Source organism: Phaeoacremonium minimum (assembly GCF_000392275.1).
Source record: "Phaeoacremonium minimum UCRPA7 unplaced genomic scaffold PA7_03_scaffold_39, whole genome shotgun sequence".
NCBI classification, from domain to species: Eukaryota; Fungi; Ascomycota; class Sordariomycetes; order Togniniales; family Togniniaceae; genus Phaeoacremonium; species Phaeoacremonium minimum.
In genome coordinates, this window is record NW_006920946.1 from 85,881 (window position 1) to 109,729 (window position 23,849).

A 23,849-nucleotide genomic window follows, 5' to 3' on the forward strand; every position below is an offset into this window, starting at 1 on the left:
GTAGGGTCTTGAGGGATCTAGCAATGACCTTATGCACCATGGCCCATCTATGACGGAATGCTAAGCTCGAATGGGGAGCGATCTAACGAGGCCATGCGTAACCATGCATTTGCTCCTCCACTGACGTGACGGGGCGTTCTGTGCTAGATTCGACACACTGTTGCATGTTCCGACATTGTCAGAGTCTGAACTGAACCGGGCCACTTGACCGCCATGGATGATTGTTCCCGTCATGCAACAACACTTTAATAATCTGTGATGTTGCTTTAGCTGCGCTTTACGTACGCAACTATTTTGGTTGCTGCATCAGGGGAATAGCCGGACAATCCTTCGCGATAACTGGGGAACTTGAACATGTTCCCTACCGTTAAATGATGACTCCGCCAATATGTGCGCTCCGAGTCCACGGGACCATCCCAGCGCCTCCTATGGACGCGTGCCAGATGAGCAAGGCAATTTCTTGTTGTGACGCATTTGGTGTGTAGATGCTCAAAGCAGGCAGCATGGCCCTGTTTGGCGGTGGGTCCTGGAACTGGGTGCATTGAATGCCTTTGATCGTCTCATTTTACAGAGATGGCCGAATTTCTTCTACGATTAATTCTAGAAACGAGTAGAGACCCGGTATGCCGGATACGCCACTCGTCGACAGGCGGGCTAGATCACCTAGAAATTGAAGAACCTCGTGTTCTAGAAGGGGGCAGAGCTGACGACCAGGGTCGAGTCCCTCAGATTGCTTGTGGATAAGGCTGATAGTAGCCGGGGCCAAACAGGCATGCATGTTGATTCAAATGAGTATCTGCGTCTGAATCCGCGGATCAAAATTCTCGGTACATGTCGAGGGAGATAAGTGCCGGGTGCCAGCTTAAGAGCCGATGACGAAGGTAGTCAGACCACGATAGTGAATGTGATCCGCAAGACCGGCTCTGCGATGGCGATGGGAGATGGTGCATCCGGCCGCCGCCAATTCGAGGGTTTTCTGAGCGAACGAATAAGCTCTGTACAGTTAGCGAGTCGGGCAAGCCGTGAATGATGCTTTTACATGCTGTAAAGTAGGTAATGAAGAATTGGGCCGGACTGCACCTGAAGCGGCAGAACTCCGAGCGTAGGCCCACGGGGGTGTGACGGAGTGCGTGTCAATAAGGTTAAATGTGCAAAGAGGTTGCTTGCAAGCCAGGACGGATCCGGATGGCTGTTGCCCAGTCCACTTCCTCCAGTCGCTCCTACCATGCTGTTCTTTTCCAGGCCTGCACGCTCCAACGCGGAAGAAGACTTGCAACATTCCGGTCGGGTTAGAGAACACCTAGCTAACGCAATCAAGGTATGTTGAGTCTGAATTTTGAGCAGAGTTGAGTTGAGATGTGATATGGTTGCGTTAGGTGAGAGCGGACAGTGGCTAAGGTACTGCCGCAGTAAGTCACCTCCCGAGGTCGAGCGTGTTGATTCTATTCTACGAATTTGTGCCTTCTTCTTTCCCCATTTGCACGCTGCTCATCGAACAGCTGCTTTACCATCGTACTTGCCTTAAATTTAGCTATGACCGTACCTGAGCACCTTCCAATTTTCTAGTTAAAGTTCAGGAACCAAAGACAGATACAACAATTTCACGTAAGGTGGACAGGCGGCTGTATCATATTGTACATTTTTAGACAGGAGCATGCAGGGGGGGACAGAACATTGGACGAACCATGCCCATCTCATCCATGATCCCAACTCGTCCCATCTCATCATCCTTCGAGACCAGGCTTCCCACCCATCTGAGCCATGCACCATGCACCGCCCATCCCGGCAGACGGCACAGACCCCCTCGGTGAGGATGATGCTGATGACGATGATGCCAGCATCAGGGCACCGACTTTAGCTCTCGGGTTATAGGGCCGCACGTGATGATCTCGTCCCATCTTCGCCTCGATCGCCGTCGTCGGACAGGTTGTGCCTGTGGCTCTCCCTCCCTCCCTCGAGCCTCTCTGCCGTTCTGCCTTGTCCTGCTTCATTTCTGCTTTGGGATCGGCAGGCATGACCCTGCACCTCGACTTCCTATTTGAAGAGCTGAGGCATGGATCGGCCACGTACAGTTGCCATGCGCCCTGCCACGAGATGCCCCAAGATGCCCCTCGACAAACCCCGTCACAGTTCCTGACTTGCAATCACCCCATCAATCTTTAGTGCCCTCCCTTACATCACCTTACCTACCCGCTGGTCCAATATTTCACCCAGCACGGTATCTGAGCTGTCCGTACGGATCTCAAGCCGGCCTCTGAGTCTGAGGTACTTCTCCCACAATTGAGGTTTGGGAAGCGGTCCTGCTCCCCACTTTCGCCGCCAATGACCAACGCATGCTATCGAACAAGGAACTCCCCTGCACAATACGTGGTGCTCACGCTGCTCTACCTCCGCCTCTTGCTGTCGCAGGAGACACGAAGGGGTACCGCTGAGCAATGACCATGTCATGGAACCAGTTTTCTGGGACTCTTTGGAAACTAGCCCAGGTACCATCTGGGAGACTGGTCATCATCGCCAGGGATCGTGCACACTAGGAAGGCGAACAACAGGGTCGTGCCGGCGGGAGATGATATAATAGTTCACAGCATGATTGAAACCCTGTCTACGGCATAGTCACGACGAGAAACTCGGACTCAACTCCAGGGACAATTTGGAGTCATTAGCTACAGGCACGGCATCATTGCACACCTATTTACCTGCCGTATGTACCTTGGGTGACAGGTTACCTCCTACGTAAGTTGCCTGGCGCAAGATGAGGTGTTTGAGGGACGTCGATGGAACGGTACCGCGAAGTACCATTCCGCAAAGTATCGCGCCGCACCTCGATCTTGGTAAACTCTAGCGAACGCCGCCAACTAGCACACATCACTCTACCTTAGCTACTTGAGCTGAGAGGTAGGGTGCGTTTGCCAAGGAAGCAACCCCCCCGTACGGGCCACGGGCTACTTCTCGAAATCCCAGAAATCCCGCTGGGCCCTTCCTGCCGGCGTCGAGAGCCAGTTATGGCTGGGCGCCACAGTTCGCGATCTAACGCCCAGAACGGTAATCTAAGGCCATTTGGTCTTGCTTTTTTCTCACGCCTTCCCTATGGTGAGCCTGGCCCGTGCTTCCCCCATGCACAACGCAACATCGTCTCGCGCCGAGAAGTCCAATCAAGCAGATGCCCACCCACCAGTTCCCGTACCTCAGGGCCGACCACAACTGTCTCTTCACTTTCACTCTAGTCTCGAAGTCAGCATGTACAGCACTGTCCTACAGTTATAGCAGCCTTCCTATAGGTATACCGGCCCTTCCTCTCACTTACTGCCTAGGCCCGTCCGGCCTGGCCCCGGCCGCTGCAAGGTTCCAAGGTTGTTTGGTACCCAGCCTGCACCTTGGCCCTCGAATGTTCAAGTCGGCGCCCTTTGTCGAGGTCTTATGTTTGTCTGTACTAATACTGCGGATGTGACTGTCGCAGACTTGAGTGGCTTTCTACTTGGCAGGGCTAGCTGGTTGAGACTTTGCCGTTCCTCTAGGGAATGGAGAGGCCGTGTTCAGACTGTTATAGAACACCGTACTCATACTGCTCACCTGAGCTCATAACCGCCGTCTCCACGACTGAATGCCCGGCAAATGCTGGGGCTCGGGCCAGCTTGCCTGTGCTCCGTCCAAAGGATAATGAAGTGGAGGCACTATCCGGGTGTCTTGTCATTCAGACAAGGTGCGGCAAGGCCGTATGATGGCCTTTTTACGCGCCAATTTAGTGCAGAAAGGCCGTAGAATGGACCGACCTAATGGCCCCTGCAGCTTCTGACGTGAACGGTCGTGTCTATGGGAGTCTCGGGGCTCTTCAAGGTAGCCAATGTATCAGAAAAGTAGTCAAGCGGCTTGGGGCAACAAGACGCCAGCCGCCAGTTTCCCGTATGAGCGCCCGCTTGATGATCCCAAATCCGGTCGAGATTTGAGATCAACGAGATTGCATTTCTGCTCTAGCTGCTGATGATCAAACTCGTCCATAGCAGCAACAGCCACAATTCTGCCCCTGTCCTGCCCTAGGGCCGGGTGGCATGCCCTGGCACGTACTTTGGTCAACCCCGGCTCCCCACCCACTTGGTATTCTACTATACCTTGGTCTTGCTTGCACACCACCACCACCATCGTCTTCCCTCGCGGTTGATTCCCCGTGGCTGTTGACCGAGAGGGACCCTGGCCGCATATTGCACCTTCATCTTGTTGTGACATCCAACAGGGCCACGTCTTATCTTTGTCACCTAACAAAACCCAGCACTACATGGCCACCAAACGTGACTTGCTGGTCCAGTTTAAGTCACTCCCGTACGGAGAAGAGATTACGTCTGCGATCTGTAAGAAATAAAGCACAGACAGCTTCAGACAAGTCACCAGACACTGGGCTGGTTCGGCATATTGTGCTGCTTCACCTAAGGCTGGGTCCTTGGTGTCCTTCATCTGGATACCTCCAAGTGATACGACTGGTAAGTTACTCTTATGAGCCGGCCTATGGTCCAGGCTATCTCGTGGGTTGCCGCGGCGTCTCACAGATTCAGCTTGTGGTGCTGTGGAGTACACAATCAAGCCTCCCTGCCTTAAGAAACCCGACCTATATCTGCAATCTTAGCTAAAGCCTTACCCAGTTAACATTCCGCTCCTTGTCACCATTGAGACCAAGTAGGTACGAGGTAATATCCCGGTGGTTCAAAGGTAAATTCCGCCCCTTCATAATCCTCCACAAAGTGGATCACGCAGAGTGAACCTTTCTTTCTATTCGAGTGTAATATCTATGCTAACTCCCAAGCCCAAAGCAAGAGATCTCGTCCGTGACCAAAAAATCAAGGCCACAGAGGCTCACCTGAGGACCATCTCATTTTCGAGTATTGAGTCTTATTGATACGCCACGACGGATTCATACGCTCCCATAGTGTGGATGTAACTAGTCCACACAGAACCCTGAGTACTAAGTAATTGTCGACCTGCCCAACCTGTAACTACCTACCCACAACGTTGCAAGGCCTACCAAGAAGTCTGGCCAGCTAAGCGCCGGTCACTACGGCCAGGATATTCTCTATATCCGCCTGCTCCCGGTCGTATTTCTCTACCGGATCCTTCTTATTCCATTTGGCACAGGCTCCTGGGCTCCTGGCCTGTACTGTGCCTAACCTGGTGTCCTGTCAACCCCTTTGCATCGGCATCAAAAAAAGGTACAGCTTTTTACTCGTCTTCACCTGTTCGATTACAATTCCCTTTGGACCTCGATGGTATATTCCCCTCCGTCCAAATATCTATGTCGTTCATTCTAACATCATCAAGCTCTTCAGCTTTGTACACAAACATAGCCAATCCGCTTCTTCTCACAAAAGCTAAGATCTCGCAACTTCCATCTTGGTGACTAGGCTAGCACACGAATTGCCATTCGTCCCTCCACTTCTTACTGCATGCCAGCCTGCTGGATGCGATAACCCTAGAACGCACATTAGTTCATTGTGGATACAGTATCGGTACATTGGACTACAGCGGCTGTCCCCGGCGCCACTCTCCCATGAACATATAACTTACAGACTTTCCTCCGGGATCCCTAATATTACCCGGGTTTATCACTGGTCGACTACAAAAGTTTTGCGTCGAAGCAAGCACCTTTCAACATTTCCCTCCCACTTCTAGAACATCACAATACTTCACTTGGAACAAGCCCCGCTATCACGCCAATACCCCGTTCACGATCCCGAGGGACTGGCCGGTTCGATATCCGCTGTCAAATCAGAACGTGATACCTCCTCTTTGGCCTCTGAACCCCACCGTTGGTTCATAATACCACTCTCTTTCTAGTAAGAGAACCGCCAGTCATCAACCAGCCGTAACTAGATCGCGCACTTCTAGGTGTCACAGCCGCCTTGAGGAAGGCGTCCGTCATAGGACCCTGTGCATACATACGACTGTACAGTCGGCCCTCATTTCTCCCCTGGCACTGGGACATATAGATCTCCTTTCTTACTACACTGGTAGCTTCGACCCACCGTCCCTCTAGCAGCCCTTTCAGGTGTTTTGATGGTATTGCCTTGCGCAATAACCCATTTATTACCTTGAGAAATCTTCTGCTTCTAAACCTGGCAGAGTTCTATCTTTCTTTCGGTCCTCCTAAAGCTCTCGGGTTGAGCTAGTGGACTAATACCCATTCTCTTGTGGCTTGACCACGTCTTTCAGGACGTGACACTGACGATCCGTGGATGAACTGTCTTCCTGGACGACCCAGAGTGCCGTGGCTCTGATTTCGCGGACATTGCGTTACGCGCTTTCTTCAAACATCCATGTCCACAACACTAGATGTGGAGTTAAGAACTTTGACATTCGCGCCTGAGTATGCGGAAGTACGCTCTCGCCTCTTACGACTACTTGCTCGCGACATTCCTCCCGAGCCGCCAGTTTCATACCCTCAAATAACGCCTACGATTGTTCCAAACACGATCTTCGCTCTTCATCATGAGTGACTATTATCACCAATTCCTGACGTCGGTGTCAGGAATCGGCAACAATCCTGAACTAGGTCAACAAGATCCTCATCTTACACATGGAGCACCTTCAATGTCTGTAGGAGGCGCGCCCATACCCAATCCATATCAGAGTTTGGGATACTTTACTGGCTTTCCCGAGCCTATCATGTTCAATGCTCCAAAGGCCCAGAGAAGCCGACGCAAGTCTGCGCCAGGACTTGATCACATCAAGCATAGACGAACGCGATCTGGCTGCTATACTTGCAGGAGTAGGCGAGTAAAGGTATATTATTGGGAACTACATTGATTGAACTCCTCTGACCTGTGAAATAGTGTGACGAGACCCATCCCATCTGTGAAAGTAAAGCCATTTCTCTCCTTCCACCATTGTTATTGAGACTACTGACACCTCCCAGGATGCCGGAAAGGCAAGCGTGAATGTGTATATCCGGACCCTCCGGCGCCCAAGTCATCCAGCGGTTCCGCATCGAAGGATGCGAGCAACCCGAGCCAGCACACGAGCCCGACATCATCGCATGAGGACGAACAAGGGGAGATGGACGAGGACACGAAACTCGACACTATCATAGATGAAGAGGAAGATGAACCAGAAATAGCATCTCAAGCGACATCGCGAGCGCCATCTGGCTTACGAAGAGGCAGCACGACTTCCTCGTTGAGTCTAAGAAAGCTGGCTAGCGGAACTCGCCATTCCTCTGAGACGCCTTCTCTGGAAGGAACGAAAAGCTCATCACCTTCGACAGGAACCACCAGCAGCCTTACCCCAGCAACATACCAATTTCATGACTTTCCGCATCAAGTGGGAACAGCCAGGGCAGATTGGTCTCATCTCCCACCGGACTTCCAATTCTACCTGAATTATTTCTGCGACAACATCACGCATTATCACTATTGCATGGTGCAAGATTCAGACGACTTTTTCCGGACGATCCTCCCAAGCTTAGCCCTACGAAACGAAGCCCTCCTTTATGCTGTGGTCGGCTTTGCTGCTTACCATCACACCTTGCAAAATCCCAACGGAAAGATACACGAGTTCCTACAATACTATAACCGGAGCGTGACGTTGCTTCTGGGGTTTCTCACAAGGAAAGAAAAGCACAATCTGGGGACTTTGTTGACAATTCTGCAACTTGCTACCATAGAGGTGAGGAGAAGCCATAGGCCCCAAAGTCGTTCAATGTGAACTAACATAGAATAAGGAATACCTCGGAGACTGGGTTAACCTGATGGGTCATCAAAAGGCAGCTCATGAGGTCCTGACACAACTTTTCACGCCCCAGTCTGCTATGCAAACTCCCATGCATCGAATGATTCTGACATGGTATGTGCGCTTTGACGTATTTGTCGGTCTGATGGGTGGGTTCGAGACAACTTTGCCCAGAGAGTGGTTCACTACAACTATCGCCTATTATCAGTCACAGCTTGCCGCTGATCCAGAAAACTTGCACTGGAAGTACGAAGACTGTTCGAGTCGTTTGAGGCTGATTTCTATGGATATGTCAATGCTCTTTGCCAGGGGTGCGAGAGGAGAGATACCACAGGAGACGTTTGCCCAGGAGCATGCCAAGATCTCGAAACAGCTGAGGGATTGGAAAGAGATCTTCGATCCTGAGCTCACAAATCAGGCATATCTTGTTACGCAATCTGGAGGTAACGTCGATCCAGGCAATATTGTGGACCCGTATGCCCTGGGGATACTCTACGACTATCCGCTTTTCACGACTACTGTCCTGACGTGCGAGTGGCATTCGATTGTCATCATGCACGAATTCCAGGCCCTTATGAGCGCTCAGGCGGAACCAACTGCACAACTGGCTGAATTGAGTCAACGTTCCTTTGCTATTTGCCAGATCTTCGAAACCATTCAATCCTGGCCATCAACTCCGAAAGGAACCTTGATCATCATACATCCATGCATTGCGATCGCCACTTTGTTCCTGCCACGAGATGAAAAACATCATATGTGGATTCGCCGAAAGTTTGCTTTGTTAGAGTCTATGGGGTGAGTCATTTACGGCTTTCCACGCGTTTCTTGATCTCTTAGTGCTACACGAAGCCATCAATTCACCCGAAAGACTGTGCCTTTATTTTTCGCATGCGGAAAGAACTCTGGAAAACCAATCTTCCGGTGTCAGATTCAAGGATTCCTTTGAAGGTTCGAGAACTGGATATTGAAATACAAAAGCTAACGTTCCACTTTCCTCCATTTTAGGTACATATTCCCCTTAACAATGCGCACCCGCATGGCTGAATTGTTCCGAGACCAGTCGTGCGTTCAGTGGTGGCTTCCACATGACGAAGGGTTTACCCCTATTCTAAAAGCTGTACGAGCTTTTGCAGACGAACGAAATGCAACTGCAGTTTCTGCACAGACCGAGAACCTCCGTGAGATACGGCACATATTTGCAAAGATGGAACTTGGTGGAAGCGAGGGCTCTCCAGCAGATGATCTTATTGGAGGCGCTGGTGGCACGCTCGGCAAAGGCAAAGATATCGACAATTGACTTTCTCCATTACATTATATGGCTCCACAGTCTCAACGATGCGATTGATCTACGATACCCGCATGAACCATGCATAACGGGACTTTGACAAGGCCAATCGGTCAATCGGCATGTGGATTACCAGACGGACGGCGGCCCACTGAAATGAGCAGGGTGATGTTTATGGGGGCTTCGATCGTGAATGGCGAGTCGAGCAATGTCGGCTTATGCCGCTCAAAAATCGTTTTCGGATGCGCTACTGGTCAAGAATACTACTCTGATCAATTGCAGTCCAGGTTTCGAACCTCAAAAAGCAAGATCCACACACGGCACGGCGATTGGAGACTGCCCATTGGACCAGAGCCAGTATAAAGGTCGTCTGGAGTTGGGACGAACATGAGACGATGTTGTGTCAACCGGGATGTCAACCAAGATATGCAGTGGGGAGAGCCCTGGCAGTCGGCATTGAGGCTCGAAGATGTGGTCCGAGTGGCCCCCCTGAAATAAGGATTACCGATTTGCTCATGCACGACCTGCGACGTTAGATCCCAAAGGCCCCCATTTTCGGCTATGCAAGAGGGGCGCTTTGATCCCCTACCGATCCTCACTTTGACGACGTCTCTTACCCTCTAACTACACAATATCTTTGCTACATTACGTTGAAGCGCATCAAGTCGATTCTCTTCGTTTTCGCGGAGTTCCGGGAGCAAAGAAAAATAACCTACAAGTCATTGTCGTTTCTGTGGTCAACGCGGATCAAAGCTGAATATGTGAAACTTGAAAGCGGCCCGAAATTGGTCAGTGCTTTGGCAGAAAACGGGCAAGACTTGTCATACCCACCACGACAAGGCAAAAGCAACGTCTGACACGTTTTTGGGGGCCAAGGAACGGAGATGGGACGACCCAGGCAAAGCTCTCGCCAAATGCGGCTCTTCGGACAACTTCGATACAACACTTCGGTCCCGTGTTTGAGCTTAGATCCTCCGCTTTTATCTTTTCTCTTCTGTTCCTGCCTTCTTCATTTCACTTCGATTTTAACTCCTATTATTTTAGACGTGCTTTAATTACTGCTCTCTTCTTTTTTTTTACCTCTCTATGACCTATTTCTGAGTAATGTATTAGTATGCCGGTGTTTCTCCTCCGAAACTCGTCATGGCTTGAAGGATCTCTCACACACATCAGCATGAACGGAGCGATTATGGCATTGACAGGCGGGGCAACTGAGGCCCGTGGTTGCGAAGGCACGAACGGACGGACGGCCGATATTTAGACTATGAGAAAAAACCCCTTTGATACAGCATCATCATCTCTGCACAGCATCGCTTGGAAGCGGAGACGGGAACAGGAAAAGTCAAAACAGAGACATTTTTTGAGGGGGCAGCATCTGGGAAATATATAGCATACACGATAAAGGGCCATCCGGTGGATGAGGGGTGTGGGAAAGAGAGATATGCAGTCTCCCCTTAAGCTGGACTTAAGTCTATAGTGCATATTCAACACTTGCTTACTACACTTGTTCTCTATACAATACTACATCATGAGCAAGAAGGCTAACAATTCGTCCGCCGACTTCGCTGAAGCGGGCGGCTGCCCCGATGCATTCTAAACAGTGCGGCCGCGCTCTCGTGATCCCAACCAGTACAGTATCATTATCATACATCCGGCGAGCAATGTTCGCGGTATAATCAATTGTTGCTCGCGCCTTCCTTGGCTTCAACGGTCTCACCCGACTCCGCTTTCTCTTGCGCTGTCACTGGTGTCGGCGCAGGTTCAGGTAGATCATCTGTAGCCGTTTCAGCCTTTTGTTCGGCGAAGTCATGCGTGCTTGTTGAGGCGGCCTCGCCACCGTCTTTGCCTTCAGACAATGTCTGCAACGGTTCTGACTGCGCTGTGACATCCTCCTGAGATTCCGGCGTGGCTTCGATTTCCCTGGCGTCGACAGCCGGAGCGTCCTCTTTGGCCTCCACTGATTTGTTTTCGCTGGACTCCTCGTGCTCTCTTTCGAGGATAGTGATATTCTCGCCCGGCTCCGCCTGCTCCTCAAGGGTCTCCTTTGCGGGCTCGTCCTCCTTAGCCAGTGGCGTCGTTGCATCGTCCATCATGCCATGCTCAACAATGACAGGGACCTCGGCAACCTCTGACTCCTCTTCAACGATCTCGGGTGCTGAGATGTGCATCCCTCGCATCTGCCTAGTCACATCACCGCTATCATCCTCATCTGCCTCCATGACCGTTGTGACAGCGCTACCCGTCGACGGATTGCTACGGATATGCCGCCGCGTGTTCGTCCGACCCACTGGCGCAAAGTTCTCATCGCCCTCCTCACCCACTCGCTGTGTAGACCTACTGCTGACGATCTGGGTCGGCTGGGGTTTGCGGTCCGCCTCGGACGAGCCAGGGGCCTCCAAGCCCTCAGCCTCCGGGGGTAGCTTGTAGTTCTCGGCCGGCAGCAGGTCGTACAGGTCGCAGACCGTCTTGAACAGCACGTACAGACCGGTCTGGCCCTCGACGGACCAGAAGACGCCGCGGTGCTGGAACCAGGCGTGGGCGAAGATGCGGTGCAGGCGGCGGAAGACGTTGACGAGGTTCTTAAGCGCGGCACTCCTGTCGCCGTGCTGGCCGTCGGTCGCGGACAGGGCGACGAAGCGGCTGGGGAAGAGCTTGGGGTTGGTGACGACGTTGGCGGCCCAGTCGAGCGTGTGGCAGCAGTAGTCGATGGCGCAGCACGACTTGGGCTGGTCGTGCACGGCGCACAGGAACTGCCACTCGGAGGCGCGCATCTCCGGGCAGGTCGCGGCGCTGCAGGGCGGCGTGTCGAAGAGGAAGCCCACGATTAGGCTGTTGCACTGCGCGATTAGGAACCGGCAGAGCTCGTACAGCCATAGGTTGCGGTCGATCGAGGGCGGGGGCGTGGCCAGCAGCCTGGCGGCGTCGCGGCTCACGGGCTGGGTGTTACTGCCAGTGTGGTAATAGTGGAGGGCTGCGAGGTGCTCCTGTAGCTGGAAAGCCGAGTCGAGCTGTTATGAAGCCATATCAGTAAAGGGTTATGCAAGAAATAGACCCCGAGATATCGAACGAACCTCGTTAAGCGGAATCAGCGGTGGTCCAGCAGCCATGTCCGCAGCCTTGGTGCCGGGATGAATGCGCCGTTTCGCGTTCGCATCGATCATAGTTTGCTCCATCTGCTGTGCCTGTCGACTAGCTGCGCCGAGAGACGGCGACTTGGGTCCAATCTGGATTTCGGCTGGCGGAGGTGGACTCGGGAGTCGTGGTGAGCTTGGGGGTGGCATTGTGGCAGCCATTGCCAATGATGGCAGGGGAAGCCGTGTTCGGGGCGAAGGGGGCTATGACGGGGACGCTGTAGTCCCCCAAGCCTCACTGGGGTTATTGACAAGGTGAGCCGGTGCTGATGATGATGTTGTAGAGTTCCCCAGTCAAGAGTCCGTGGTGTTGAAGAGGCGGCGGCAAGCTGCAGGAGGTGAGTGAGGTATCCTTAGCTTGAGGTGCGGTTCGGCTCGACAAACGAAGAGCAGCCAGCGTACCTTACCTAGGTACTTAGTAAACGCGTCCGAGCTTCTTCAGCAAGCGCCGGGGTGATCGGCTTAGGTAAGGCACGAATGAGAATTGCCCCTCAGAAAAATTAGAGCTCCTCCTGCACGACTTAGAGCTCTATAGCGGGGCATCTTTACAGCAGTGGCGCCAAAGACATGCTATACTTCCCTTAATATTCAGCAGCAGTTGACAAACGGAAGGGCGCCGGAAAGAACCAGAAGACGCTCACTTTCAGTATTAACTCCGTTGTCAATAAACCGACTCAACGACACAACGAACTCAAACAGCAATCTCTCTTCACTCGGTTGTATTTTTTTGCCTTATTTTCGCATCCAGTAGTAAGCTAAGCATGGATCTGGACGACGACGCCCCTCCCGATCTTGTGGAGGCTGGCACTGAGTTAGCCGATGAAGAGAAACCTGTGAAAGTTCCCATAACAATAGTGACGGGTAAGTGTTGGACATCTCTCTCCAGATCATATTTCACTGCTGAATATGTTACAGGCTATCTGGGAGCGGGAAAGACTACGTTACTTAATTACATTCTAACGGCCGAACATGGCAAAAAGATTGCTGTCATAATGAATGGTACGTCCAACCGTCTCTAAATCCCCATGGCTCTGCTGACGAAACGTTCAGAATTTGGCGATTGTGAGTTGTAGACCGATCTCTATATCGAGTTAGCCGAGGTACTGACAATAGTTCAGCTTTGGACATAGAGAAGTCTCTCACGGTGAACAAGGATGGCAAATCCGTAGAGGAATGGATGGAAGTCGGAAATGGGTGTATATGTTGCTCCGTAAAGTAAGTTCAAGGCATGCGCCTCGGATCTCACATGATCATCAAGCTGACCATAAACTTAGAGATACCGGCGTTGCGGCTATCGAGTCACTCATGGAGAAGAAGGGCAAGTTTGACTACATCCTGTTGGAAACGACAGGCTTGGCAGACCCGGGCAACCTAGCTCCTCTCTTCTGGGTGGATGAGGGTCTGGCCAGCACAATTTATCTAGATGGCGTCGTCACGCTCGTCGACGCCAAGAACATCCTCCGAAGTCTGGATGATCCGGCCGGAAAAGTTGAGGGCCACGATGACGACCATGGTCCTATCATGACAACAGCGCACGTGCAGATATCGCATGCCGATGTGATAGTCATCAACAAGTCAGACCTCGTCAACGAGGAGGAATTGCGACACGTGCGAGACAGGATCGAGTCTATTAACGGTCTCGCAAAGATACACGTTACCAAAGAGAGTGTCGTGCCACAACTCGAAGGGTTTCTCTTGGACCTACATGCATACGACAATGTTGAGGACCTGGCAGGGAATTCCAAGGGCCACAGTCATCTTGACCCGGTAAGTGGCGTTTCCCTTTCATGATCATGATGTTTTGCGTAAATCTAAGACATCGCAGACGATTTCAACAATATCAATACCTGTCGATGCTCTGGAGGCAGATCAAGTCGATAGGATAGATGAGTGGTTGCGGTCTGTGTTGTGGGAGAATGAGTTGCCACATGACTCGGCGAGTCATGACGTACCGTTCGAGATACATCGTTTGAAGGGCCGGCTAACACTCCAAAACGGCAACATCAAGATGATACAGGGTGTCAGGGAACTATTCGAGATTTTCGACTCTCCGCATGGCGAAACGGCACAGGGTGGCGCATCTGGGAAGATCATACTGATTGGCCGGGGCCTCAAGAGCTTCGACTTCAGGAGCAGTCTCTTAAAATCTCTTGGGCACGCGTAGCTGGCATAGATCTAGAAACAACCAAGAGAAATGACTCTAGAGTTCTACTACATCGCAAGACACTCCAATCATTGACATCATGGTCATGTAATCAAATGTTGGCTCCGTCTCGAGGCCAAATTGCTGGATTAAGCAATATGAATGCTCGAAATGCACGGTACTTTGGGAGTGGTGGGTGATGTCCAGGCAGCTGTGAACTAAGAGAAGAGCTGTAAAAACCCCTGTCAGGCCAGCCTCAAGCCTAAGTTGCAGGACCTAGTCCATTAGCTTGCCCAGATCTGGCCGCCTTTTCAGCACCACGCACCCAAGCCCAAGGCAGGCAGCTGGGTCCATAGTGGGGAAGCACAGACCACCCTGCATTCGGTTTGCGGTTTGCTTGCAACTTCCCGTCGCTAACCTTTCGTGTCTTCCAACGACAGCCCGTGCAAATCCTCACGATCAAAAGCTTCAATAACATCCTCACCAGCCCCGAACCGCGATCCGAGCCGATTCCCTCTTTCTGAGCCGCATGTTTCGCATACCTCCGTAATTGGCCGTGTTAGCAGAGTCGTCCGCAATGAATAGACCAGGTACGGCCACCGAACGCTGTCTTCTCTCGAGCTGGCCCCCGTGTGCCCCGCCGTTTGCATTCCCTTCAAGCATGAGCCTCTGCGCCTTGTACAAACTCTACCAACAGTTGTCTCATTGTTCAACGGATATATCTTGCGTCTGAGTTGTTTGCGACAAGGCAGCTGCTGAGCTAGCTGCTGGAAAAGGGCTCTTCAAGCTGTCCTTGATGCTCTACAATTCATCACCAGCGTGCTTGTCCCCATGTGTCCAAGCTTGCGCATGAGCTCGTCTTGTTAAAACATACCTGTGCTTTATCTCCTTTGTTAGCTGTGCTTGATGGGTTTTTTACATTGCTTTGATGTCTTAAATCTGATAGCAAGTTTGCTAATTTTGCCTTTGCTCGATGTAGGAGCCGCTCCCCAATCATTACGGGGGCTACCAGTAGGATTTGGAGGTCAGCAGCAACCACAACAACAACAGAACCGAGCAGTGTCAAATCGATTACCAAACGGAAAGTTAGGTAAGACACAAAAAGCAGTGCTTCTCTTATTCCAAACGAGATGCTGATTGTGGGGTATGATGGTAGGAAGCAATGGATCTGGATGGGCGTTTGGAGGAGCTGTTCCCATGAGTGGTGGTGGTGCTGCTGCTGGTGGCAATGGCGGAGCTCTGCAGAACCCTTCGAGACAACTTGGAGGAAATGTGAGCTTTGCACAGAGTTTAAGCGGGTCGACACCGGCCACACCTCTGGATCTCTCGTAGGTTTACCTTGTTCTTTCCTGCAGACACCCATCCCCACGAGTCGTCGTGTGGCCAACAGGCCAACACTTGCCCTCCTTTTATATCCGTTCTCTTGCTTCCCCCTTTCAAGATGGCTGGCACCATTGCTCCTACCAAACCAAAGTTGGTCAAGAGGACCAGGCAGACTGAGATGGCATCTAAGCAGCAGCCAGATACACCCGGTCCGGCCAAGCCTATCTCCTACTCTCAGGCGCTGAAGAGGTAATGAGCTACCTATAAATATATTTCCTCCACCTTCTTCATCCAACAGCACAAACATATCCGTCTAGCAGCTTACCAGCTTGTTTTGCTCTGCGCTTTGCCCGTTTTCGCCTCAGAAAATACTGACGTTTCTGTAGGGAGTTCCCGTCACTTTCAGGCAACGCTCAACAACCCAACGCGAATCCGGCGACGATGTGGGCAAACCAGGGATCGAGAAATATGGGAGGACCTGGTCCTGTCCAGAGAAACCAGGGCACACCCATTCCCTCTCAGCAGAACCAGCCAGACGACATGTTCAGCATCCCATCGCGACTAAACTCCACCAGTCAGGGCTCGTTCAGATTCGGTGCTCAGGGCAACGTCGGACAATCGTCCCAGCCTCAGCCAGGCAGCGTCGACGAGTTCCCACCCCTAGGTAGGAATGCAAATGGTGAGATTGGCGGCGAGCGCGGCTCTAGCTTGATGTCGTCCTTGGGCTTCGGCTCCCAAGGCACCGCGGGTGCCTCTCCATCTCAAGGCAATCGAGCAGGCAATGGCCTATTGAATGCGCTATCTGCAAACACTCGAACCGCGGAGTCACGGTCACCTGTTGGTATGTCGCCTGATCATGAGCTCACCTGTCATCACCTTACTAATTCGATCAAAGGCGCTATGCGCCCTCTCGATGGTAGATCATCTGCCACAGATGAGGAGGCTCGAAAGCAGTCGATCCCTTTTCGAGAAGACAGTATGGCATCTCAGTCATCTCTACCAGATGGGGTGGCGCAGCCGTCAGAACCCCGGGGTTCTCTAGGCGCGATTGGCAACGACGTTCCCGCTGGCAAAGAGAAGGAGGAGAACGAGAACGAAGCTCCGGCTGTTCAAGACCCTCTAGCTGGCATGGCGCCTATCGACAAGTGGGGTTTGAAAGGCCTGCGAACGCTCATGAACAACTACCCTGACTACAACGCGCTGATCTGCGGTATCGACCCGTCAACCCTAGGTGTCGACATCAACTCTAACGAGTCAGTACATCCTGTGGGCTAATCTCCTTTTAATTTGCTGACTGTCTGCAGGCCGATTTCCACCCAGATCTACTCGCTCTTCGACGACGTACCGCCGAGACCTGCCGTACCGAAGTTTCGACTTCCCGATTGCTACAACGTGACCAATGTGCAGCCTATCGAGCATAAGATCCCCAGCTTCAATGAGGAGACGTTGATGTGGATCTTCTACAGCTCGCCTAACGACATCAAGCAGCATCTGGCGGCTGGCGAACTGTAAGTTGTCAAGTCCCATGATTGTGACACTGTAGAGGCTAACCTTCAAAGGCACAACCGCAATTGGCGCTGGCACAAGAAGCTTCAGATCTGGCTGACGAAGGACGACATGCTGTTGCCCCAAGTGCTTAGCCCCAACCACGAGCGAGGCTACTACATCATCTGGGACACGGTCAATTGGCGGAAGGAGAGGGTAAGTCTAGTGCTAAAGACAACATATCTTTGGGAGTGTCACTAATGTACATTCAGCGGGAGTTTACTCTGCATTATGCCGATTTGGAGACCACCCCGGGTCCCACTGCTTAGGTGGCTACTTCTTCCTTCTCATACCCGTAGCGCACAGCCTTGTGCCCAGCTTTTCGGCTGTTGATGGTGTTCTGAAACGGAAGGGCGTCAATGGAGTCCGCAACTTGGTCCATCATGGCATGGCTTGTGGATAATGACTTTGTACTGTATTTGGTATCATCGGTTTGCGCGCGTTTCCGCTAAGGAGGCGACTGAAAATGCGCCGGCACTGGCCACTGGTATTCCGAACTTCATCACTGGAGAATTGACCAAACATAATCTTCTCTGTGCATTCAATGGCCTCTCGGTTTCTTTTGCTGCTTTACTTTCTTGTGATTTTGTAGTTCCGCATACTGTGGCGCTGTCATTTAGGTGTGGTAGCCCCTGAAGCCCGCTATAAACTGGCTACAGTGGCTACAGCACAGGTAAACTGCATGTGCGGAGGATGCCGAGATAACCAATCAATCACTAGATTCACACCAGTAGGATCGCCGCCGTCTACTCCTTCACCTCGACTTATTTCCTTGGCCCATGGAGCTATCTGGCCGAACCCCAACCGACCCCACGAGACCGATCGCCCATTTTGGTGAACTCCAACAGCTTTCCCTTCGCGACCGTTAGAGGAAGCCCCATCGCGGAAATCTCGTCACGCTGCAACACCCGTTACGTCGTTAGCGGCCCGATACCGCCAAGTATTCGCTACAGATAATCGCTACCGAGGCACGCTTCCCGCATACAAGAACGATTGGGGCGGGACAGCGAGAGAGTGAGTGAGTGAGACAGAGAGTGTGTGTATGCGTGTGTGAAACCAACGAGGCGCGCACACATGCCCAGGATGTCGAACGAGCAGCAGATCAACGTGCCGTCGCTGATCGTGATCCTGGTCCTGTCCGGGCTGATCGTGCGGTACCTCTTCTTCTCGGCGCCGACGCCGCAGCAGCCCCGCGACTCGGCGGCGGCGCTGCGGCAGAGGGAGGCCGCGTGCGAGAGGATACAGCAGATGTTCCCGCAGGTGGACCGGCGGACGGTGCTGTGGAACCTGTCGAGGGACGGCAACAATGTCGCGGCCACGACGGAGCGGATCCTGGCCGGGAGGATGGAGACGGTGAGCCCTACACCTGGATCATGGAGCTCGGCTGTTTGCCTGTGCTGACATCTTAACCCTCTTCGCAGCCCCCGATAACATTCCAACCTCCACCGCCTCCCGGCTCGAACGCCGCGTCCTCGTCTACATCACAAGGTCAGACACAAGCGAAGCCAGCAGAGAAGCCGGCCCAGCCGGACTTGATCACGAGGTACAATCTACAGGACAAGGTTGCCGCCGCCTCTGCGAGTGAGGCCGCCGATCAGAGTGGGAAGAAAGGCTGGAGCACGAGCCGAGACGAGCGGCAGTCGTTACTACAGAAGAGGAGGGACGAGATGATCCTAGCAGCACGGAAGAAGATGGAGGCCAAGATCGCTGCTGAGAAGGCGGGGTCTGGTTCGGGGAATTGAGGTATTGATTTGAAACAGAGCGATAATCGATGGGGTTTTGGTTTTCGGATCGACTGGTGTCTTACGACTCTGCATTATGGGCGAACGGGAAGGACTCGACAAAGATGTATGCGTGTGGGATGGTGTATATCGTCTCGGACCCAACTAGATATATGAGTATTCTCAATAAAGCTTTAAAGACGAGATGGATACACATACATGAGACCAGGGCGTATCGCTTCAACGATTGATATGCTAAGGAGTGATGCATATATTGCAGTTCGTAGTCCACACGAGGCTGTATATAGTTTGCACATGTCTGCTCATTCAGATACGGTGATAAGAGTAGCCTTAATTCCACGAGACGATTGAATGTAGGGGCTTCAAGTTCCAGTATCATATTTGGTATCACGACTCTTGGGCTTTGCTATCTCCCAGATCCTTCTTCTATGTTACGAGGTTCCAATCATATACGCACATTACTGCTATTTACAAAATAGAGTTCAAAGAAGGGCTAGGGATTAACCAACAGCGTCAAGAATTGCCGATCATAAGGTTTGCCAGCAGATTCGAGGACCTGACTTCTTGTAATGACCTCGGGACTGGATGACTGTCTACGGGGCTTGAGTTATAACTAGCCGCTTACTCTTGTGACCGGGCGCGGGATCTTGCGAAAGACATGCATTGTGCACCGCCGAGATCTCGCAGTCGGCAGACAGGATCCTGTGAATCAATCACGTTTGCAAGGGAGACCCACACGCATGGAAGCAACTCAGCGAAGTGCAGCTGGCTAGTTAGTTCCCTCATTAGTCAATGTATGTCGTCTCGCATGCATGCTGCTTGATGCTTGAGCGTGACAGCGACTGCTGAAGTTTAGTGGGTGGCAGATAAGCTAAGCGCATATAAGCGTCTGCAGGGTCGTTTCGCCGCCCATTTTCACATGCATTTTCGCAGACTCACGTTTCCCTACTGTCCAATCCTCTTCATCCCAACATTTCCCCCAACGACCGTCTCTATCTTCAACGCTTGTTGCTGGTTAGAGGAAGGCGATCTTCAATTCGTAGCGATCCTGATTGTCTCGATCTATGTTGCACAGGCATGCGATATTCCTTCTGACGTCTGCTGGCTTGGAGACTGCTTTTAACTTATTGACTGCAAGCATTCCTGGGAGCTTTTCAGCCAATGCCTTTTGCTGCTGTCCACACAGATCTACCAGGTACATGGTCTAACAGCAGGTGAATCTAGCCTCACACTTGCCATGGAATGCTAGACATAGAACGACATATATTTGGGACTGGCGCTCAGAAAGTCGCCTCTTTCTAGCTAAACTTTGCTTCTTACTCTATTTCTCTCCTGGATAGCCCTTTCATGCGACAATGCCCGTGCCAGTTCGACAGGGCACTACTCCAGTTTATCAACGGGCAGTTGCCCACCACGATTTCGAAGTTGAAGAGGGGAGATTGTCCATCATGTTTTCAGTATTACCCTCGGTGGTCCAGTCAAGACTCCCGCCTCTACAATCTCTGCGCAGATCCGTGAGTTTTCGCGGTCGCGTCAAATCCTGCCAGCCCGACTACCCATTGAATCCCCGGATACCTGCCGAAACCGAGGCACAGACGACAGCCCTACAAAGACTGAACCCGGACCAGATTCAGCGGCCAGTAACTCCAGAGATGCTCGAGATTGTCACTCAAGATCGTTCTATTGTGCTTTCAACCGAGCAACAGTCTGGGTTAGACTGGAAATGCGGCCAATTAGGTGAGGCAATCCGTGTAGATGCTGTGCAACATTCGCTGACAGGGATAACCAGGACTCAATCTCATGGGCACGTCCCTCAGAGAAGCAAATCAGGATGCTGCTATGCGCAGTCCGTCATTCGAGCGCAAGGCGTATATCGATGGCGTTTCTTATCTTCTCAAGGCTTTACCTCAGGATTTGGACGAGTCAGAGTTGGCAGCCATACGGCGGTCTCTGCCGAAAACCATGGAAGAGCAGAATGGGCAGGGGAGATTGACAAACGGGCCAGAGAATCCTAACCTTCTTCATCGATCCATTCAGAGAGTGGTTGTCAAGATTTTCATACTACTTCACTTGATCATGCCGTATGTCATCTTCTTCTTCCGGCAGGCGGCGCAGCTGGAGCGAAAGTACAAGGTCTCAGAAAATGTGGTTGGACAAGCGATGGACTTAGCCAATGCCTTTGGCCGTGGCAGTGTAACCCTCTCTGGAGCAATTTTCAACATGGGAGATGGCAAGGTCGGGCAGGCTTTGGCCAGTGCTTGTTCATGGGCACTTGAGGGAGTTGCCGGTGGGCTTTCAGATGGCGTAGGAGAAGGCCTTGCCGCAGTTAACGCGAAACGGCCATGATTTCTTGGGGATGAATATAGACAGGATACATACGGCACAGGATATAGGCGGCGTCTGGTGCTGGAATTGCGAAGATATCACGGCTGATTTTAGACGATTACACGTGTAAATGACATATAGAACACAAGGATTTTCTAGAACATATACATACATTCAATTACCCATCCATCTCAATAGGGCACTCCAATGTTCAGCAAGAGGAATAATTGGGGCAGGGGTCCGAAGGAGATGAGTTGCAGGGATCACCAATGGGACGGGACGCTTATGCTGGGAGCAGCTGATAGGCCAAATGATTGCCCGATCTCCGACAAAATTTCACTTGCGGCAGAGCTAAAGCTGCTCTCAATCATACCTTGCGACAGCAGCGTTCCGAAAATTTCCAGCGACAATTGCAACCTTCGTGCTTTCGATTTCCACCATCAAGTCTGCTGCTGCTTGAGGCCAGGAGACGGATTTCGAGTGCTTTTGGTGAATATCAAGTCTTCTATCTTGGACCTCCATTGTCAATCACCCAAGATGTTCAAGAGGACTCTCGCCCGACAGGCTGGACTGTGCAGCGCGCGGCGCGTTGCCTCTCCTGCTCTGCTGCGATCATCCATCCGCCTACAGACCAAGCCAGTCAACAGGATAGCCTCGATCTCACGGATATCAGCCTATACTCCCCTTGCGGTGCGCTCCTACTCAAGCGCCACTGCCGAGCAGGTAGAGCAAGACGTGGGGGCTCCGTCCGGCCCGATCACACGATTCGCCGACCTTGAATCCCTCGGCGTTCATGACACTCTCTTGAAGGCTATCACTCAAGACATGGGTTATGAGACAATGACGGATGTTCAGTCAATGACAATCGCTCCGGGGCTAGCTGGCAAGGATATGTGCGTAGAGTCTGTACAGCTGCATGATATTCTGGACTAACTCATCAACCAGTGTCGCACAGGCGAAGACCGGTACCGGAAAGACGCTCGGCTTCCTGCTCCCAGTTCTGCAAAGAATGATCACCGAAGACGAACGATTGGCTGATCCGCGTCGAGGACGAGCAAGAGCAGACGACATCCGCGCCATCATCGTGTCGCCCACTCGCGAGCTTGCCGAGCAAATTGGCGCTGAAGCCCGAAATCTCTGCCGACATACTGGTATTCGCGTACAAACAGCAGTTGGAGGTACTCAGAAGTCTGCTATGTTGAGGAAAACCCGTTACGATGGCTGCGATCTCTTGGTTGCTACCCCAGGCCGCCTGTATGACGTGCTCTCGGACGATCACAGCGGTATCGATGCGCCAATGCTGAGAAATTTGGTGCTCGACGAGGCAGACCGCATGCTGGATGTCGGATTTGACAAGGAGCTTCGAGAAATCATCAACCTGCTCCCTGATCGTTCGCAAGTTCCTCGTCAAACTCTTCTCTTTTCTGCTACGATTCCCAAGGATGTGGTGCAGCTTGCCCGAACTTACGTTGATGCCAACAACTTCCAATTCGTCCAGACGATCAAGGCCGATGACACCCCGACACATGAGAAGGTACCTCAACACATTGTTTCTGTCAAGGGATACGAGAATCTGTTCCCGACACTCCTTGAGCTCGTTCACCGCGCACGAAGCGGCGAGCACGGTCCGGAACCATTCAAGGCCATAGTGTTCTTCTCGACCACTGCCATGGTTGAGGTCGCTACAGAAGTGTTCAATGTTCTCTACCGTACCCACAAAGATCTGCCGCCAGTTTTCGACATCCACTCGAAGAAGACCCAGGCTCAGAGGACCTCGGCCGCCACGCATTTCCGACGTGCTACTTCCGCCATTCTACTTTCTTCCGATGTGACGGCAAGAGGCATGGATTTCCCCAACGTCAGTCACGTCATACAAGTTGGCGTTCCCCCTAGCCGAGAGCAGTACATTCACCGAATCGGAAGAACCGGAAGAGCGAACAAGTCTGGTCAAGGATGGCTGATTGTATCTGAGAAGGATCTGCCCTACGCGAGGCGGGAGTTGCCTGGCCTTCCCATCAAGCGCCACGACGGGCTCGAGAGCGCTGAGGTCCACGTTGCCATCACGGACGAGTCGGCGCTGCCGGAGCACGTTACTCGCGTTAACGATGCTATGAAGAAGATTTCGAAGGACGTGCTTCACCATGCATATTTCGCATCGTTGTCAGCAATGAAGAACGGCGACGTTCAGGACACAGTCGATCAGCTCAATGACTGGGTACAGCATGCATGGGGCTGGGAAGAACCGCCTGCCATGTCCGCCCACACGGCTAAGCTGCGTGGCCTGACCAGGGTTCGGGGTCTCAACATCGCCCAGAGCTCTCGAGACCGCAGATCAGGCGATGATCGACGAGGTGATGATCGACGAGGTGATGATCGACGAGGTGATGACCGACGAGGCGACGACCGGCGGGGTGGCTTCCGCGACGACAGACGCGGAAGAGGTGGCGACAGGTTCGACAGCCTGTCCAACCGATTCGAGAGACGGGACAATCGCTACCAGCAGCGCTCTTCTTTCTAGGCTCTCATTCCTTTCTGATAAGGTGAGGCCTCTCGAGAGCGAGTGTGCTCACACAAAATTATGATTGTAAATCTATAATACCACTACTTGTACGACCATATAAACAACAAATACCAGGCGGGCCAGG

At 52.2% G+C, this 23,849-nt stretch overlaps 5 protein-coding genes across 5 annotated transcripts; 4 read left to right on the forward strand and 1 right to left on the reverse strand.

Moving 5' to 3' along the window:
• Positions 1 to 10,671: 10,671 nt before the first annotated feature.
• UCRPA7_479 (putative mob1 family protein) lies at positions 10,672 to 12,168 on the reverse strand (the record flags this gene model as incomplete). Its single annotated transcript, XM_007913074.1, has 2 exons — positions 10,672 to 12,003; positions 12,067 to 12,168. 2 exons carry the CDS (start codon positions 12,166 to 12,168, stop codon positions 10,672 to 10,674), a joined length of 1,434 nt encoding a protein of 477 aa, XP_007911265.1.
• Positions 12,169 to 12,887: 719 nt separating this feature from the next.
• UCRPA7_480 (putative cobw domain-containing protein) lies at positions 12,888 to 14,290 on the forward strand (the record flags this gene model as incomplete). The annotated part of the gene is made up of 6 exons (XM_007913075.1): positions 12,888 to 12,987; positions 13,042 to 13,125; positions 13,177 to 13,188; positions 13,245 to 13,320; positions 13,401 to 13,893; positions 13,952 to 14,290. 6 exons carry the CDS (start codon positions 12,888 to 12,890, stop codon positions 14,288 to 14,290), a joined length of 1,104 nt encoding a protein of 367 aa, XP_007911266.1.
• Positions 14,291 to 16,033: 1,743 nt separating this feature from the next.
• UCRPA7_481 (putative not2 not3 not5 family protein) lies at positions 16,034 to 17,406 on the forward strand (the record flags this gene model as incomplete). The annotated part of the gene is made up of 6 exons (XM_007913076.1): positions 16,034 to 16,433; positions 16,488 to 16,508; positions 16,635 to 16,845; positions 16,897 to 17,100; positions 17,152 to 17,293; positions 17,350 to 17,406. The coding sequence occupies 6 exons, from the start codon at positions 16,034 to 16,036 to the stop codon at positions 17,404 to 17,406; spliced, it is 1,035 nt and encodes a 344-aa protein (XP_007911267.1).
• Positions 17,407 to 18,211: 805 nt separating this feature from the next.
• Positions 18,212 to 18,879, forward strand: UCRPA7_482 (putative cue domain-containing protein; the record flags this gene model as incomplete). The annotated part of the gene is made up of 2 exons (XM_007913077.1): positions 18,212 to 18,490; positions 18,559 to 18,879. 2 exons carry the CDS (start codon positions 18,212 to 18,214, stop codon positions 18,877 to 18,879), a joined length of 600 nt encoding a protein of 199 aa, XP_007911268.1.
• A 2,862-nt stretch (positions 18,880 to 21,741) lies between these two features.
• UCRPA7_483 (putative dead box rna helicase protein) lies at positions 21,742 to 23,722 on the forward strand (the record flags this gene model as incomplete). The annotated part of the gene is made up of 2 exons (XM_007913078.1): positions 21,742 to 22,097; positions 22,150 to 23,722. The coding sequence occupies 2 exons, from the start codon at positions 21,742 to 21,744 to the stop codon at positions 23,720 to 23,722; spliced, it is 1,929 nt and encodes a 642-aa protein (XP_007911269.1).
• Between the last annotated feature and the right edge of the window lie 127 nt (positions 23,723 to 23,849).